Genomic DNA, 19,099 nt, shown 5'->3' on the forward strand with positions numbered 1-19,099 from the left:
TTAAGTAATTTCTGCCTGAATTTGCAAGGGCTTGTTTAAATATCAGCCTAGATTTTGAGTAATAGACATATATTATTATCTAACTAGGTGAGCCCTCTTTTCCAAATTTTCCTAAGACTTTATTTAATTCAGTATTTAATAACAACTGAACATTGAGTTCCAGTTAAATTTTAACCTAGAATTTTTAGAATTTCATAATAGTGAGACATGTCCTGTGACTGAAATAAAGTATGAACCTTAGCAGCAACTATTCTGTCAGTTGGCAGTCATCTCTGTCTTTGATCCTTATACTTATTTAATTCTAAAAAGTATTCTTCCGACTAAGACCTGGCTGGATAAGTTTCATAGTACTGCTTAAGACTTTACTCGCCGAAACCGGTTTGGCTCAGTGGATAGAGCATCAGCCTGCGGACTGAAAGGTCCCAGGTTCGATTCCCGTCAAGGGCATGTACCTGGGTTGCGGGCACATCCCCAGTAGGAGATGTGCAGGAGGCAGCTGATCGATGTTTCTCTCTCATCGATGTTTCTAACTCTCTATCTCTCTCCCTTCCTCTCTGTAAAAAATTAATAAAATATATTTTTAAAAAAAGAGTTTACTCAAGTTAACATTTCACTTCCTAAAATGCATTCTACTTCCAAAGGTAAAAAGAAATGCTTTCTGCCCTGCTGGCGTGGTTCAGTGATTGAGTATCGACCTATGAACCAGGAGGTCACAGTTCAATTCCCGGTTGAAAGATCAGAAGGGAGGATCTATCACCGGTCAGGGTTATGGGCTCGATCCCGGTTGTGGGGTGTGCAGGAGGCAGCCGATCAATGATTCTCTCATCATTGATGTTTCAATTTTTCTCTCCCTCTCCCTTCCTCTCTGAAATCAATAAAAATATACTTTAAAAAAAGAAAGAAATGCTTTCCTTCAGCTTAGCTCAGAGTGGATTGGCCAAAGCTGATCGTTGTAACACTTTTAGGCCATGGACATGGTGGAATGTCTTACAAGCCCTTCAGGTACAGTTGCACAGCCTGCAAAAGGAAAAGGCATCGTGGGAGGCTGAAAGTCTTCTCTTTTAAGGGAATCTGGAAGTCATGCTGGGTTTACCTTTCCTATTTCCCTCCTGGATTAGGATGATGACACAATACTTTTTTGGTCTAAGTCCCTAATTTTGGGCCATCCTTAAAGCCCTTCTTTACCTTATTTTTATTTCTTTTTTATTGTGGTAAATTAGAGATAACAAACTTTACCATTTTTAAGTGCACAGTTCAGTAGTGTTAACTATATTCGCATTGTGTGTAACCCTTTACCAGAACTCTTTCATCTTACAAAACTTAAACTTTGTACCATTAAACAATAATTCCCCATTCATCCTCCCTCAAGCCCCTGATAACCATGATTCTACCTTCTGTTTTTATGAGTTTGGCAACTCTGGATACCTTATATAAGTGGAATCCTGCAGTATTTGTCTTTGTGACTGGCTTATTTCACTTGGCATATTGTCCTCAAAGTTCATCTGTGTTGTAGCATGTATCAGAATTGCCTTCCTTTTAAAGCCTGAATAATATTCCATTGTATGTATGTACCACATTTTGTTTATGCATTCATTGGTTGATAGACATTTGGGTTGCTTCCTATTATGGATAATGCTACTGTGAACATGAATGCACAAATATCTCCTTGAGACCCTGTTTTCAATTCTTTTGGATATATACCCAGAACTAGTATTGCTAGATCACATGATAATTCCGTATTTTTTTTAATGATAAATAAGCCAGTCACAAAGACAAATACTGCATGATTCCACTTTTATGAGGTATCCAGAGTTGCCAAACTTATAAAAACAGAAGGTAGAATGATGGTTATCAGGGGCTTGAGGGAAGATGAATGGGGAATTATTGTTTAATGGGTACAATATTTTAAGGAACCACCATACTGGTTTTCATAGTGGTAATATCATTTTACATTCACACCAACAATGCGCAAGGGTTGCAATTTCTCTACATCTTTGCTGCAACACTAGCAGTTTTTGTTTTTGTTTTTTATTTATTTATTTATTATTATTTTTTTTTTAATTAAATCTTTATTGTTCAGATTATTACATTTGTTCCTCTTTTTTCCCCCCATAACTCCCCTCCTTCCAATTCCCGCCCCACCCTCCGCCCTCACTCCCCACCCACTGTCCTCATCCATAGGTGCATGATTTTTGTCCAGTCTCTTCCCGCATCTCCCACACCCCTTTTCCCCCCAAGAATAGTCAGTCCATTCCCTTTCTATGTCCCTGATTCTATTATAATCACCAGTTCATTCTGTACATCAGGTTATTTATTCACTTGATTCTTAGATTCACTTGTTGATAGATGCATATTTGTTGTTCATAATTTGTATCTTTACCTTTTTCTTCTTCTTCCTCTTCTTAAAGGATACCTTTCAGCATTTCATATAATACTGGTTTGGTGGTGATGAACTCCTTTAGCTTTTCCTTATCTGTGAAGCTCTTTATCTGACCTTCACTTCTGAATGATAGCTTTGCTGGATAAAGTAATCTTGGTTGTAGGTTCTTGCTATTCATCACTTTGAATATTTCTTGCCACTCCCTTCTGGCTTGCAAAGTTTCTGTTGAGAAATCAGCTGACAGTCGTATGGGTATTCCCTTGTAGGTAACTGATTTTCTTTCTCTTGCTGCTTTTAAGATTCTCTCTTTGTCTTTTGCTCTTGGCATTTTAATGATGATGTGTCTTGGTGTGGTCCTCTTTGGATTCCTTTTGTTTGGGGTTCTCTGCGCTTCCTGGACCTGTAAGTCTATTTCTTTCACCAGGTGGGGGAAGTTTTCTGTCATTATTTCTTCAAATAGGTTTTCAATATCTTGCTGTCTCTCATCTTCTGGTACCCCTATAATTCTGATGTTGGTACGCTTGAAGCTGTCCCAGAGGCTCCTTACACTATCTTCATATTTTTTAATTCTTTTTTCATTTTGCTTTTCCGGTTGGGTGTTTTTTGCTTCTTCGCATTTCAAATCTTTGACTTGATTCTTGCGATCCTCTGGTCTGCTGTTGGGAGTCTGTATAGTATTCTTTATTTCAGTCAGTGTATGCTTACTTTCTAGATGGCCCTTTATCACACCATCGAGGGTCTCATTAGATTTCCTGTACATCTCATCAAGTTTATCGACAGACTCTAGAAGCCTCTTGAGAGACCTCAAAAGTGTGGTTCTGAACTCAATATCCTCTCTTGATAGTTTTGTCCTGTTTCTTTGTCTCCGCAGTTTTTACACTTTCTTGGTACACCTCCTAGTGGTCTTTGTGTGCAGTCTTGTAGTTAAGCCTTGTTTGTTGTAGATAATACTAGAGGGATTTGACCTCCAGGCCGACTGGCTGTGATAATCGGCTGTGTCTGCAGTGGAAGAACTTGTGTCCTCTAGGGAGGTGTAATCTAGCCTTTGCCTGAGGCTATCCGCCAAATGGCTCTGTGCGGGGGGGCTTGGGCGGGGCGGGTCCCATGGGATCAACTGGGCGGAGGAGGGAGCAGTTATGGCTGTTCTCAGTCTGTCCCCAGGGGCTCTGCCTCTCTGTCCCAGCAACAGCTGCAAACCTCGGAGGGACCATAGCCAGACAGTCCTGCTTCTCCCGTTTGAGTCTGGGTCCCTAGAAACTCGCCTGGATCTGGAGCTCAGAGCCTGAGGCTCCCTTCGGATTGAAACAGACAACCGCGCCCTCAGCCACCAGCCCGCGCCGCACAGCGCACTCCGCACCTTAGTATTTTACTTCAGCACTGCGCCTCCTCTGATTCTCGGTTCCTCCGAGTTGTAGAACTTCCATTCAGCCAGCCTTCCTGTGGTTCTGGATGATGTCCGTTCTGTCTTTTAGTTGTATTTTTGAAATGGTTGTTCGAGGCAGCAAACTCTGGCGTTAACCTATGCCGCCATCTTGGTTTCTTCTGTTTTTGTTTTTTATAACAATCATCCTAATGGGTGTAAGTTGCTAGCTCGTTGTGGTTTTGATTTGCATTTCCTTAATGCTTAATGTTGTTGAGCATCTTTTCATATGCTTCTTGGTCATTTGCATATCTTCTTTGGAGAGATGTTTGTTTAAGTCCTTTGCTCATTTTTAAAATAGATTATTTGGTTTATTATTGTCAGGAGCTTTCTATATATTCTGGATATAAACCCTTATCAGGTATATGATTTGCAAATATTTTCTCCCATTTTTAGATTGCCTTTTCACTCTGATTGTGTCCTTTGATGCACAGAAGTTTTTAATTTTGTTGTCATACAATTTATCTATTTTTACTTTTGTTGCTTATACTTTTGGTGTCATATCCAAGAAATCACTGTCAAATACAAGGTCATGAAGCTTTCCCCCTATTTTTACTTCTAAGACTTTTATGGTGTTAGCACTTATGTTTAGGTCTTTGATCCATTTTCAGCTCATTTTTTATATGATATGAGGTAGCAGTCCAACTTTATTCTTTTGCATGTAAACATCCAGTTTTTTCAGCACCATTTGTTGAAAAGACTGGCACTTGTGTCAAAATCATTTGACCATATATGCAAGGGCTTACTTCTGGGCTCTCTATACTATTCCACTGATCTATGTGTCTGTCTTTATGCCAGTATCACATTGTTGGATTACTATAGCTTCGTAATAAGCTTTTACATTTTATTTTTTAAATGTTTTTATTGATTTTTTTTTTTTTAGAGAGAGAGGAAGGGAGAGGGATAGAGAGAAACATTGATGAGAGAGACACATTAATCAGCTTCCCCTGCATACCCTCTACAGGGGATCAAGCCCACAATTGGGGCATGTGCCCTTACTGGGAGTCAAATGGAGGACCTCTTGGTTCATGAGTTGACACCCAACCACTGAGCCACACCGGAAAGGCTGTAATAGTTTTAAAATCAGGAAATGTGAGACCTTCAACTTGCTTCTTTAAAAAAGAAATGTTTATTGATTTGAGAGAGAGAGAAAGGGAGAGGGAGAGAGAGAAAGGGAGAGGGATAGAGAGAAAAACATCAATCGGCTGCCTCCCCCACACTCCCTAACCAGGGATCGAGCCTGCAACCTGGACATGTGCCCTGACCAAGAATTGAACCAGCAACCTTTCAGTACATGGATGATGCTCAACCAACTGAGCCAGAGCACAACTTGCTTCTTTTTCAAGATTGCTTTGGTTATTCAGAGTCTCTTAAGATTCCATGTGAATTTTAGAATGGATTTTTATTTCTACCAAAAATGCCATTGGGATTTTGACAGAGATTGCATTAAATTTGTAGATCACTTTGGGTAGTGTTGACATTTAACAATATCATGTCTTTTAATCATGAACAGGGATTATCTTCCATTTATTTACATCTTCTTTAAGTTCAGCAATATTTTGTAGTTTTCAGGGTAAAAGTCTTTTGCCTCCTTGGTTAAGTTTATTCCTAAGTACTTTATTCATTTTGATACTATTATAAGTGAAATTATTTTCATAATTTCCTGTTCATATTGTTCACTACTAGTGTATAGGAATACAACTGAGTTAAAAAAATTATTTTTGATCCTCACCCAAGGATATTTTTTCCATTGCTTTTAGAGAGAGTGGAAAGAGAGAGAGAGACATCAATATGAGAGAAATACATCAATTGGTTGCCTCCTGCACATGCCCACTGGCACTGGGAATTGAACCTACAATCCAGGTACATGCCCTTGACCATGAATCAAACCAACACTCTAACCACTGAGCAATACCTGCCAGGGCCACAGCTGACTTTTATTTGTTAATTTTGTATTCTGCAACTTTGCTTAATTTATTAGTTCTAAGAGGGATGTGCATGTGTGTGCAAAGCCCTTCTTGACACTCATCAGATCTTGCCAGAAGACTCTTTGCCCTGGATATTTCCTTCATGTTAATTCCCAGTCTTCCTTGGCTCTTTAAGCTTCAGTTATCCCTAAGAACACAGGGAGAGATGCTTTGCTCCAAATGCTGCCACCAGCGGAAACTCCTGGGTTGGTATTTGGAAGGAAAGGTGGACCAGTATTTTTAGGATGTGTTTGGTGGTTGATAGTTGGTATCTCAATGCTGAAACCTTGCCCTTACATAGTTTGTATAATCATGACATCCTGTATGGAGGTGAGTGGGTATGAGGGAGCTAGAGGCCAGAAACTTGAAAGTACCTCTGGAATTCCTCTGGGACAACTTGAGGCAAGGCCTCCCTTCTTGAATAGCATCTTGGTGCCATTCCTGAGGAAGATGGAGTGGACTGACTCTGGACTCTAAACCCCATCATTTGCTAGATTTGAGTCCTTGACCTGTTTGACCAGCTTCATGGAGATAGGCCTCTTGGACCCAAACAACTTGGTTCGGTTTCAAAAAAGTATTTGATAAAAGAGCAAGGAGTACACATTGGTTGCCAACAGAAAAATGCATACCATTCAACTTTCCAACACCATGTCTCAACTCCACACTGATGCTATCTTTTTAATTCCTCCCACTTCAGGAAGGTTGAACCTCCCTGTCTGATATTCCCATCTTTCTAGGGACCCACCCACCATCCAAGAGATGCTTTTATTCAGCCATTTCTGACCTACCTCTTACAGACTCCTTTTTCTTCTTTTTTCTTTTTTACCAAACTGGTAGAGTTTGACAGGAAGGAAATTGAATTATCTGGACTAAATCACATCATTATCTCTCCTTTGGGGCATTGATCAGCCCTCCCAATCTTGAGGGCTGTGGAAAATGTATTCTACCATTTAAGAATCACCTAAGACTTATGGTCACTGTCACCTGCTGAACACCATTCAGATCCCTGTAAAATGGCAGAGAATATCAAGATTCAAGGTGATACCTGGGAAACAGGCAGCACAGAGCCCAGTCTATATCCTGGCCTCATTTCAATTTCAGTTCTGTACAGTCCAGTAGCCCAGAGCCACAGGGTCAATGCCTTGTAATGGAAATGGAAATTTGAAACTTGGGAGACTCTAACTGGAAAAAAAGGATCATAGAATTTCATGGTCTGTAATATGACCTTGAACTGACAACCACCTACAGAAAAGATCAACAAGAAGAAGAGCAGATAAAAGATAAGACTACTATCGACACAACTCTCTTTCCCATCCTGGAGGTGTTATCCTAGCCTTGACATCTCTTTTCCTACCTATCTGAATGCTGGTCCCTATGGCATGACATCTTACCTAGGTACAATGACTATCTTGTAGACCCTTCCCAATGACACAGCTGCACTATAATTTAAGGCATCATGAAGCCACTTTAAGTTTGGGACTCTGGAGGCCCTAAGATTTTCTCCAGCTCCTCCTGGGCCTTATGCAGCCCCATGGACATATTTAAATGTTCAACCTCAGACCAATGACACAGTCTTCTGGGGTTTGATTCCCTGATCAAATGAGGCTTATCCTCCAATGGCAAGGCAAAGCCACCAACATCATACTGGTCAAGAGATTCATGAAAGACCTTTCCTGTCTTCTCAGGTTCCTGAATAGGATGATCACAGATCCCTCTTCATACACCCTCTGGAACTCTAGTCTCTTTTTAGGTCAATGGTTTTCAAAGAAGTTTCCTTGGAGCCCCATCTAGGGGATATTAGGGGGAAATGAAGCAAGAGGAACTCCAGCATGCAGACACACACACACACACACACACTTCTCTGACCTCAGTCAGAGCAGTTTTGCTTTTCTCCTATATTTTGAACTTCATCCTAATATTTTGTTAGAACAATGGATTCCACTGCTTTTTTTAAAGGTTGAGAAACCAGTGGTATGTTCCAATGGCACTGTTTTGTGGCTAACACTCCCAGAAGTGGAGCACACCCACCAGATTATACTCTCACTACAGAAGGTCAGCACCTCCTCTAGAATTCTGGCCACAAGTACATTATCTATCTCTTCTCCCTCAGGGTTGGCTGGGCAGTAATCCTCTGGACAGATTCTGCTGAAACACACTATGCCTGTCTCACACTATTCCTGCAGCCTCCACCCTCCACACAAACACGGCATTGACTGACAGACACCTCTGGGTACCCAGGAAAGCCTGGGCTGAATCCCACACCATCCAGGTGAAATATGGACATACATTTGGCCTTGTTGGAGATTCCCTCCACTGCTAACTTCAGACAGTCTGTTCTTCCTTTTGACTCTCACCAGCCTTGCTCCGTTGCGCCCGGGATCCAAGAACCCCCATGAGCCTAGCCATGCTTGTGAAGGAGTAAAGGACTTTGGGATGGGTTTTCTTGGGCTCCAGGACCTTGAAGGTGAAGCCTGAAGCCAGATTCCCATCCACTTCCTCTCTCCCAACTTGTATCACCTGGAGAAAGGCCCATCCCAAATTCAGAGACTTACCTTGATGCAGAAAGCAGGGCTTTGACAGCAGGCCCTGTGGATTAGACCTCTCTACCCCAGGCTCCTGGATAGCGCTTCTGAGGCCTGATTTACTGAATGTCCAGCCCCAGCTCTCCAGCTTTCTCCAAGGAACACAGTCCAGCTTACAGTCCCTTTCCTGGTCTCTCTGCCACTCCCAGAGGAAGGGTGGACAAGGGGAGGGATCAGATTTGTTCTCAGGTAGCCATCCAGGTCTATAGGCAGAACTTGTTTCTCCTGGAGAGGGATCGGGACAGGAAAATAGAAAAAGTCAGAAAGGGCTCAGTGAGGGCTCTGGCAGCTCAGTGAGGGAAGGGTGGATGTGGGAGGTAAGAAAAGGGGTCAGGGGGTTAGCAAGTATAGTGGGAGAAATGATAATGCTGGAGGCTTAGGAACCCAAGATTCCTGCCCTCTTTAGGTCTCTGGGAGCACCCAAGTTGAATTCGGTGCTGGGGTTTGGGAGTCGTCATTCCATAGTTCAGTGTCAGGGGATGAGACAGAATGATGAGTTAACTGCTTCTGGTGCTGCTTTTTGATCCAGAACCCTCAATTGGAGCAGGAAGGGACATCGATTCTATCCACTGCCATCAGGCTAACCCACAAGGGTATAATTCTCTTCTCCAGATCCAGTATGAATACAAAGGCCTTCTCTGAGGACCTCCTCCCTTAATAGGACAGAAATGGTCCAAAAAAGGCCTTTTCCAAACTTTAAGAACAGAAAGGTCACACATATAAAAGATGCATACAGGGCTCCACCCAACCAAAGATATCAAACTAATCCATTTCCACAAGAGCAGCAGTGAGTCTTTCCATTTTTTCTAAGACCCCGGGTTTCCTGATGGAAATCTGGGTTGAATTCCTTTACTCTAGATCTGTCTGCAGATCATCCTGCCCCTCAAAGAAACCCAACCTCGTAGCCCTGGACCATCTCACTCCCTACATCTCTTCCTTGCTAGACTGTGGTGGGCTACCTTCCTAAGTTCCTCTGGCTACTCTGGGGAGTCCAAGAGGACTTAGGATCCCTAAATCACTCCTGAATTTGTCCCCAGAGGACCGAAAGCTGTTTGTGGGGATGCTGGGGAAGCAGCAGGGTGAGGATGATGTCAGACGCCTGTTCCAGCCTTTCGGCCATATCGAGGAGTGCACTGTCTTGCGGAGCCCGGATGGCACCAGTAAAGGTGACTTGAGCCGACCCCAGCATTTCCTGGTGATCCTGTCTCTCACTGAGCCACATGACCCTTTGGCCCCTGTGGCCTGAGCCACCCAATCCCTCTGTCCTGCCCCAGGCTGTGCCTTTGTGAAGTTTGGGAGTCAGGGGGAAGCTCAGGCGGCCATCCAGAGTCTGCACGGCAGCCGGACCATGGCGGTGAGGGCGGGCACCAGGGGCCGGGGGTGAGGCCAGTGGGGTGGGGACGGGCTCCTCCTCCCCGCATATGATCAGTGCCCTAGGAAAGGGCCTGATGTGCAAGGCGCTCAGCCCAGGGCCAAGACTGGGGTCTGGACCAGTCACCGTGGCCTCCCCTGCCCTGCCCAGGGTGCCTCATCCAGCCTCGTGGTCAAGCTGGCGGACACGGACCGGGAGCGAGCCCTGCGTCGTATGCAGCAGATGGCGGGCCAGCTGGGCGTCTTCCACCCGGCGCCGCTGCCGTTTGGCGCCTGCGGAGCCTACACCACGGCGGTAGGTGCCCGGTCCCTGGAGGACGCAGTGGGCTGGCGGTGGGCCAGGCCGGGTCGGGAGCTGGAGCAGCTGCCCGCCGCTGGGCCATCCACAGCCACCCCTCTTCCCTCCCAAAGATCCTGCAGCAGCAGGCGGCCCTGCTGGCAGCGGCCCAGGGCCCGGGACTAGGCCCGGTGGCTGCGGTGGCCGCACAGATGCAGCACGTGGCGGCCTTCAGCTTAGTCGCCACACCGCTGCTACCCGCGGCAGGTACTGAGGCGGGGGGGGGGGGGGGGGGGGACACGGGCGAGGCGGGGAGAGGCCCGAGGGCGGCTGCGGCCTTACTCTGCCACCTCCTCCGCCACCTGCAGCCAACTCCCCTCCCGGCGGTGGCCCAGGCACGCTTCCGGGGCTCCCGGCACCTTTCGGAGTCAATGGATTCAGCTCCCTGACCCCTCAGACCAACGGGCAGCCGGGCCCTGACACCCTCTACAGTAACGGGCTCTCCCCTTACCCAGGTGGGCCCCCTCCCGCCCCCGCTCCGCCAAAATCTCCCCGAAATGGAGTGAGGAGCGGGGGCGAGGGTGAGGGGATACTGGGGAGTTGGGGGGGGGGAGCAGGGTGCGTGTGTGTGGGGGGGGTCTCCTTGGAAAGGATTTCTCCTCTCTCCTGTTGCCTTTCACCCTGCCCACCGGCAGGCCTTCACTGTGGCCTTGTGCCCCTCTCTCCCCAGCCCAGAGCCCAGGTGTGGCTGACCCGCTGCAGCAGGCCTACGCTGGGATGCACCACTACGCAGGTTTCACTGGGCTCTGCGCAGCCTGGGAGGGTTTGAAAGGTCCCAGAAAGGAATAGGGAAATTGGGGGTGAGGGGTGGGGGTATTATGCTCTTTTCTGAGGAGTCAACCCTCCCATCCCCCAACCCCTGGGCCCAGAATGGCCTCTCTAAGGGTGAGGGTTACCGTGGACTGGGCTGAATTGGTCAAAGTTGGCCAGGCAGATGGGGCCCTGCTTGGGGGATGGCTCCTGGGGTTCACTGCCCACTCCCACCTCTGTCTTCACCAGCCTACCCATCAGCCTATGCCCCAGTGAGCACAGCTTTCCCTCAGCAGCCTTCAGCCCTGCCCCAGCAGCAAAGAGAAGGTGAGGGACAGGGCTGGACATCAGGACCTGGTGGGGCTGGACTCAGGGTCCCTTCCCTGAACCAGCCTGCTGCTGTTCCTGCAGGCCCCGAAGGCTGTAACCTCTTCATCTATCACCTGCCTCAGGAGTTTGGTGATGCAGAACTCATACAGACATTCCTGCCCTTTGGAGCTGTCGTCTCTGCCAAAGTCTTTGTGGATCGAGCCACCAACCAGAGCAAGTGTTTCGGTAAGCTGAGCCCAATCCCTGAGCCTCCCCCACTGCCAACTTTAAGATTCCTTACAGAGCCTAAGGTTGTTCCTCCATAAGTCAATGATTCCCAAAGACTGAGCATATAGCACAAAGCAGAGTTACAGACCAGTGGTGGAGCTAAGCCCAGACCAGGAACAAGTCTAATTCAGGTTTACCTGGCAAGGTCAGGTATCTGGAAGATGTTTGACCAGGTCAGGCTTTAGAGTCTAGCCAGGACAGGAGGTGTCGGGGTCTGCTTCTTTATTGCTCTGTACCCAAACACAGAGATCCCTTCCAACTCCAACTGCAGTTCAGAGGACAAGAATGGGAGTTGAGGAGGGAGTCAATCCATGCTAGGGAAAGACAGGAAAATACCCCAACCAACACCCACATACTCAGAATTGCTTCCTGTCCTTCCAAGACTCACACTTTTATAAAATTCAAACCATTTGACCATGTAAGTATGAGTTTGTGTACATGTACGTGCAAACAATGGAAGGTAGAGGGGTATATGTTTGATGGAACTGGCCTGAGGGGGAGGGAGAAGAGGCTGGTCAGAGAGAAAGGAGGCTCTGCCAAGCAGAGTTCCCAGCTAACCTCTGTGCCCAAACCCCCAGGGTTTGTTAGCTTTGACAATCCAACCAGTGCCCAGACAGCTATTCAGGCCATGAATGGCTTTCAAATTGGCATGAAGAGGCTCAAGGTCCAGCTAAAGAGGCCCAAGGATGCCAACAGGCCTTACTGATCTGCTCTCACTGACCAGTCACAGAAAGGTGAGTCCTTGGTGGACCCCAGGCAAATGGGGTCTGAGTGACGGAGACCCTCTCAGCTTTCTGTTCTTTTTGGGATGTTGGGGCATTCATTTATGAAAAAGTCTGGAAGAGAAGAGCCAGGAGTTAGGAGAAATCCTTAGTTTGAGACTTTGTGATTTTCCTTCAGTTCAAGAACTGAGATAAAATAGACAACACTTCCCATCCCCATATTCTAGGAGAGATAATTAAGAACTAGATCCAACCAGTTATTTTTACTCCAGAGATAGCCACAGGAGGCCATGGGAGTGCAGGGGGATGGAAAATGAGACTAGAAAAGTAGGTTTGGGCAAGCTTGTGAAGGGTCTTAAAGGCCATGAGTTTGAACTTTATCCTGAAGATGATGGAAAATCATGAAGAATTTAAGCAAAAAGGGAACATGATGTAAGAGCTGGGGAAATGGCAGTTAACATGGAGATAAGGAGAGAAGCAAGTACACTGAAGAAGCAGTACCTGCAGGGCTTGGTGGGTGATGGGGAGGGAGATGACAGGCTCTGTTAGGTTTCTGGTGGGGCTAGCTGCCTAAAACTTTTAGAGATTCGCTATCTCAGAAGGTCCTCATGGCCCTGCCTCACTTGAGCTACCCCAGGGAGCCCCTCTGGGGTGGGTGCTGGGCTAGGGTGCTGACCAGGGCCCTGCTGTAGCTGTGCTCCTCCAGAAGAGAGGCCCAGGCACTCACCCAAGATGTAGCTGATGGGGCAAGCTGCTATTCTTATCTTGCCTCCAGACTGACTTTTGCCTCCCACCCCCTACCTCCCTGTCCCTTATCAATTAATACCAACAACAGATTCAGAAGAGTGAGAAGAAGAAAAGAGAGGAAAAGCACAGAAGCGCTTAAGCAGCCTTTCTTGAAGGAGCAGCCGCAGACGGAGGTGGATTGGACCCAAGGCCAGTGCCTGGGGCTCAGGCCACTTTAAGGATTGTCTTCATCAAGTGGGTTGTTCTATGCCTGTGGCATAAAGCTCAGGCTGGAAAGGCAGCTGGGACTGGCTGAAGATGGACTGTCAAGGGAACCAGCAGAGGGACTTGGTGGTGCCAGAGGCTTCTCTGCAAGGGAAGCTCAGATTTACTTCGTTCAAAATCATATCATTCCTTAGAGTTTAGGGACCAAAGGACTATTGCTTTTTAAAGAATATATATATATATATCAAAACAAAACACATAAAAGAGAAACACAAAGACAGTATAGAGTCTCATAAAAGCTGCCTTTAAATATCCCTAGGAGACAGGGTGAAGGAGACCTTTAAAAGCCCAAGCCCACTCAAAGGGAGGCTGTAGAAAGATTGTTCTGTGTCGCATATTCTCTTAAACCATCTCCCCACACTGCCTTTTTAAAATAATTAAGGACTTGAAGTCTAAGCTCAGATGCAGGTGACAAGAGAGTTATGGAAGCAGTGAACCCACAGTACCCAAACACAGAGCATCACCGAAGAGGCTTCAGGAGGAACTCTGGCCTGCCCTGGCCTTTACCACCAAGAGTGAGAACCTGCCTTTCTTTCCTGACAGCCTTTCCTGTGGAACCACTACTTCTCTGGGCTGGAAGAAAAAGGAAGTTTTGGCCACTCTAGCTTTTCCCTTTCCTCTCCTTTGGCTGAGCCGAGACACCTCCTAATTGCTCTCACCGGGAGCCAGCCCCAGTGTCCCCTTGCTCCAGGCTACCTTCTATTTCTAAGTTTGACCACCTGTAAAGTAGATTCAGGATACATGTAGAGGGCTTTGACAACAGACTTGGAAGTTTGCTACTGTATATACAGCCATTAAGAAGGGAGTAATTTTCAATATCTAGAAGGTTCAGAATTTAAAGTCCCTCTTTACCCAGGACCTGAGAGAGTAGATGTTTTGCCAAAATTCTTCTTCATTCCTTTAAAAAGTATATCTTTCTTATGCAATAGTGTTTCACGTGCTTATCCACGGTGCTTCTAGATGGTGAGCTATGTTCAGCTTAGAAGTGGTGTGTGCTTTGTCTGTCTTTGTCTGTCTGTTGTATACAGTGGGTGCCATATAAAGCTGACCAATGGTGGTACTTCCTGCCTGCATCTGTGAGATGGGCAAAAGATTTCAGCTTAGGACGCCATGATTCATCTTGCCTTTGCCAGCCTTTCCTGGGCCTGCAGGGACTTGCACATATTTTTCTCAGAAGGATAATTTCCTCTCCACCCCATAGACATAGATTAAACTGGTCTGTGGCCCCACCTGTGTGGTGGGCACTCTGATCCCCAGATGTTGCTGAGGCTGGAGGCCTTTGATCTGATAGCAAATCAGAGAGTAAAGGATGCGAGGGTGGGATCAGAGGGTTCGTCCTTTGTAACAGTTTTTAAGAAAACCTATTCCTACCTTTTCCTCTGTCTTTGACTCATTTTTGGAAGGAATGGGATGAAAAATAGATCCATTAATAACATTACCAGGTAAGGTATGGTATATATCAATTAATAATTTTCAACTGAGAGAAGAACCAGTGTCAAGGGCATCTGTACATCAGCACAATGCTGACACATAGACTGACCACCCTAGACACTGATGGAGATAGGTAGCACCTACATATTCAAACAGATGTTCACATAGAGGTATAGAGGCCCCCTCAGTACTAGGTTCTAAGCTCTGTGCTAGGAGCCTGGGCTCAGGCATGTTCTAAGTACTCAAAGTTATGGGGAAAGACAGACCAATAATGTAGTTATAATGGAGGGCCACACATGGACTATGATAAGAAGAGTACCTAATTCAGACTTGATTGGTAATTCAGACTTGATAGATCAGAAAAAGGTTTCCTGAAGGATATTAAAAGAAGGAAAGGGTCTTTGAGGATGAACTGGGACTTTTGGACAAAGACATTTGGACAGTGCATCATTTTGATAAATTATCTTAATTACCAAGAAATAATAACGATTACCATTTATTCAGTGCCTACTATGTGCAGACAATGGGCACCAAGACTCTTTTCCCATTCCTAACTCTACCCTGAACCTTAACTCATTAAAAAAGTCACATTAAGAGACTTGAACCAAAATGGTATTTAAAAGTATTTTGCTTCATAGTTAGGAACTGCCAGATTGTATGCCAATGGCTGCAGAGGTCAGCAGAGTCTAGGTAAAGGGTCAGCAAACTATGGTCTGTGGACAAATCTGGCCTGCAGTCTACTTTTGTATAGCCTATAGGCCTTAGTTTGTAACTAAGAATGGTTTTTACATTCTTAAAGGATTGTAAAAAATGTTTTAAATAATACAGACACTATGTGTGGCCCACAAATTCTAAAATATCTGATCTTTTAGATAAAAAGTTTGCTGACCCCTATAAGATCATGGAAGACTTGTAAAATGTCTAATGAGTTTGAATAACATGGTGTTTGTGTCTCTGTTGTTTGTGCATTTAGTAGTCTGAACCCTTTCAGCTGCAAGTGTCAAAAACTCAACTCAAACATGTTTAAGCCAATAAGAAATTAATTGGGTCACGTAATTGATAAATCAAAGGATATATCTTCCTTCAGGCATGGCTGGAACTAGGGGTTCAAATAATGATGTCTCCATCTTTTGGCTTGGCCTCACTAGTTCTAGCTCTAAAGTCCTAGGGAGAACTTTGGCCAGAATGGGCATGTGCCCACCTCTAGGGTGGAAGAGTAGACCACCATAATTGACAACTTCACCAGGACTGTGTGGAGGGGAGGAATGTCTCCCCAAAGGAAGGGATGATGGACAAATAAGCAGTGTGCATCTACTATATTCCACTTCTTTATTGCTCAGCATCCACCTATAGTTTTCTTGACAAACATACAATTTCAAAAGTGTGCCTGCCTATCAATGCAATGACCCTAAGTCCCCCCAAAAAACATGCTCACTTCCCAATGGAAGACAAAACAGGATCATGTCCAGTTGCTTTATTGAACGAACCCCCAGTCCAGGATCCCTCTGTAATGTGCAATTCTTGATCAGGTCTGGATATAACTTCTCATGATTTTGCAATTCATATCCAAAAGATAAATTTAGCTACTTCTATATAACCAATATAAAATGGGGGAGGAAAATAGGATAACCAGTTTTTAAAAAGAAAAAACACACCTTCCATTTGGAATAGGGGAGAAGAGAAAACAATGGTCACTGATCTATAGCATATAGCACATCCTTCTGGACAGTGGAGCAAGTTTCTTGATCAAAACTGATTGTTCTTCATCCTTTCCACTGGGAAATATCTCCCTTACCTATTTTCCTTTATGGACATCCCTGAGAGGATGCCCCTTCTGGAACTGAAGCTTCCCTCTTCCCTTTGGGCATGATTTTGGGCCCAAAGAATGTCTTAGAGATTATACATTCTCAGAACCTCATTTGCCAGGTATGAGGATTTTCTAGTGATACAATTCCTTTCAAACTGATTGATTTGATTCTAGGGCTCTTGTGAACTAATAACCATCAGCAAGATCCTACTGAGTCCTTGTCCTTGAGTCTGGATCTGGCCCTTGGAATTTCTGTCTCTTAGCAACAGGCCACACTTTGTCCATTTCCTTCTCTCTTAACATCATGGCTTCCATAGGGCTTGTCTGGCAATAAGTCAACCTTAATCTGCTCAACACCCCCAGAGACAGATTCCCTATTCAATACTTGGGTGGCTCATGCTCCAGTGGCCCTGAGCAGATAGTCACAAACCCCTGAGTTGCACTGGCTCCTAAGCCTCAACCCAAGGAGATGCTTAGCACAGGAGTGAGACAACCACACCACCACTCATTCTGGCCAACCTGCAGGTTGCTCTATTCCTCACCCTCTGGCCATGGTCTATTATTACACTGAGGCCAGTTCACCAAAATATTCCTGAAGGGAGTATGGCAATGGACACCAAATTTGGGGAGCCTCAAGAACTTATATAACTTGAGGACCACAGGCAGAGTCTTCAGCTGTTAGCCTTTCTCCTAGAGTAGGCCAGAAATGGCTTGACCTGGCAACCTTGGCACTGGGCCCCTTACAGAAAGCCAGCAGTCTGGGCTAGATTCTCTGTTTTTGAGCAGGAAAAAGTCAGTTGTGTCCTCAGGACTTTCTTGTTACTATTGGGACCAATGTTGAGATGGGGTCTTTGATTGTGGCCCCTGTATTAACCCAAGCACTCTAGAAAGCAGACTCTAGGGCAAAGATTAAAGTACTCATACTTTTTTGGAAGATGGAAGCCCAGGATGGCGAAAGGAGAGACTTGTGAGGCAAGGAAAGATGTGGAGGAATGTAATACAATGCCTTACTGTGTTGACCACAATTTCATATGAGCCAGTGGGAGAGAGAAGATCTGACAGGTTTGTTTGCTAAGCACAAGGTGTTTGCAAGGAAAACCACACCTTGGAGCAGGTCACGAAGAGGAGAATTGAGGGGGACTTTGTCTATCTGTTCCCTTCATGTCTCCTGTTTTCCGTTGGCCAAGGTGCACCCCAAAGGGTACTAACTCACTCTGAGTTGCATCATTGTCCTCTGGGCATCTGCTTGGGAATTCAGATCCCATGGCCTGTCATGTGGCATTTCTACTATAGTCGCAGTGGAAGGGCTACTTGGCATGGGTGGGGTGCCAACTAAGGAAGAGTAAGAAGGAGGTAGCCTAGAGAGTCCAAGAAGGAGTATGAGGTTTGTGACCAATACATCCCACTCTCTCCCACAGGATTTACAGCCAAGGTCCCCAGGCACCAGAATCCTTGGCACTGTCTGAATGCTAAGTGAAATAAATACTGTTTAACTTGGGAGAAAAAAGAAGCATTCAGGTGTGGCTTGGAGGATCAGTCTTTATCTCTGGAACTTCCCAAGCCCTAAGCTCCAGTATCTCCTATTGGATTTCCTATTTCTATGCCTTTATTCTCACTCACTTTAGCTGGGGGAGGAGGATCTGGTTTTATCATCTATAAGACACATGATTACTAGACCCTTGGCAGTCTTAGCTTGCTAGCCACAAGCAGAAAAGGCAACTCTAAACAGCTGTATACAGTTCTGGTTCTGCCAGCATAGAAGAAAGCTGAACTGCAGAACCTTACTGAAAATCTTGAGAAAAGGCCAGCATACTCCCATATCCAGACATCTTCCCAGTGTGTCCCTGAAATCTCCATCTATGATGGATGCATGACCCAAATCTCAAGATAAAACAGAAGATCATTTAACTAGCCAACTTGATACCAGATAACAAGGATTTCCAACTTCTCAACCAAGGACCATCAGATACCCACTGAAATTTCACTTCAGTCCTGACAATTCCACATTCTGGAGTCTGTTCTTTTCACACTTCCATTTCTGTATGAGGGCTGGTTTAATTAGAAGTGATAGGAACCAACACAAACCAGCTTAAGCAAGAAGGGAACTGTGTAGTGGTATTACTGACTTCAGGTAGAGCTGAATTCAGGGCTCAAACAAATGTTACCATGTCTCTCCCACTCCATCTCTCAGGGCTCTGCTTTACTTTGTGCCTTGGTCTCATTCTCTTTCCTGCCATGGACACACATTCTCTATGTGACAAAGATAACTAAATGCTAGCTGCTTCAATCTTATATGCTTCTACCATCATGTCCTCAAAAACAAGAGAGCTTTGAGGGGAAGATTATGATTGGCTTTTTGTTAAAAAATATGTTAAAAAAAAATACACAGTCAGCCCTCTGTATCCCCAGGTTTTGCATTTGTGGATTCAGCCAACCCCAGATGGAAAGCAGTTTTCAATACACACTTGGGAATCTGTGATTGCAAAGTTCCAACTGTATGCATTGCTCTATGCCATCCTATATAATAAAAGCCTAGGTGGCGTCACGTGACGCCCTCATGTGACATCATCACAAGATGGCTGCCGCAAGATAGCTGCCACAAGATAGCCTTCACAAGATGGTCACCACAAGATGGCCAGCAGGGGAGAGCAGTTAAGGGCGACCAGGTCTGCAGGGGAGGGCAGTTGGGGGCAATTGGGCCAGCAGGGGAGGGCAGTTGGGTGT

The 19,099-nt window shown here is 45.5% G+C and overlaps 1 protein-coding gene across 4 annotated transcripts in view; it reads left to right on the forward strand.

Annotated features, from left to right (window-relative positions):
• CELF6 (CUGBP Elav-like family member 6) overlaps window positions 1-18,886 on the forward strand; it is a 36,214-nt gene extending 17,328 nt beyond the window's left edge. The window contains exons 4-13 of one of the 4 annotated variants that reach the window (XM_070430887.1): window positions 9,387-9,515; window positions 9,624-9,703; window positions 9,872-10,015; window positions 10,132-10,264; window positions 10,366-10,512; window positions 10,728-10,790; window positions 11,057-11,134; window positions 11,219-11,362; window positions 11,983-12,138; window positions 12,962-18,886. In XM_070430887.1, the coding sequence (XP_070286988.1) occupies window positions 9,387-9,515; window positions 9,624-9,703; window positions 9,872-10,015; window positions 10,132-10,264; window positions 10,366-10,512; window positions 10,728-10,790; window positions 11,057-11,134; window positions 11,219-11,362; window positions 11,983-12,110 (1,046 nt within the window). In that variant the 3' untranslated portion in view covers window positions 12,111-12,138; window positions 12,962-18,886. Of the gene's footprint in view, window positions 1-9,386; window positions 9,516-9,623; window positions 9,704-9,871; window positions 10,016-10,131; window positions 10,265-10,365; window positions 10,513-10,727; window positions 10,791-11,056; window positions 11,363-11,982; window positions 12,139-12,961 lie in introns of all 4 variants that reach the window. The other 3 variants (XM_070430896.1, XM_070430913.1, XM_070430905.1) reach the window with 3 other exon arrangements.
• Window positions 18,887-19,099: the final 213 nt, after the last annotated feature.

Source organism: Myotis yumanensis, unplaced genomic scaffold (assembly GCF_028538775.1).
Source record: "Myotis yumanensis isolate MYYU_CA2020_CCGP unplaced genomic scaffold, mMyoYum1.0.hap1 SCAF_1, whole genome shotgun sequence".
Lineage (NCBI taxonomy): Eukaryota > Metazoa > Chordata > Mammalia > Chiroptera > Vespertilionidae > Myotis > Myotis yumanensis.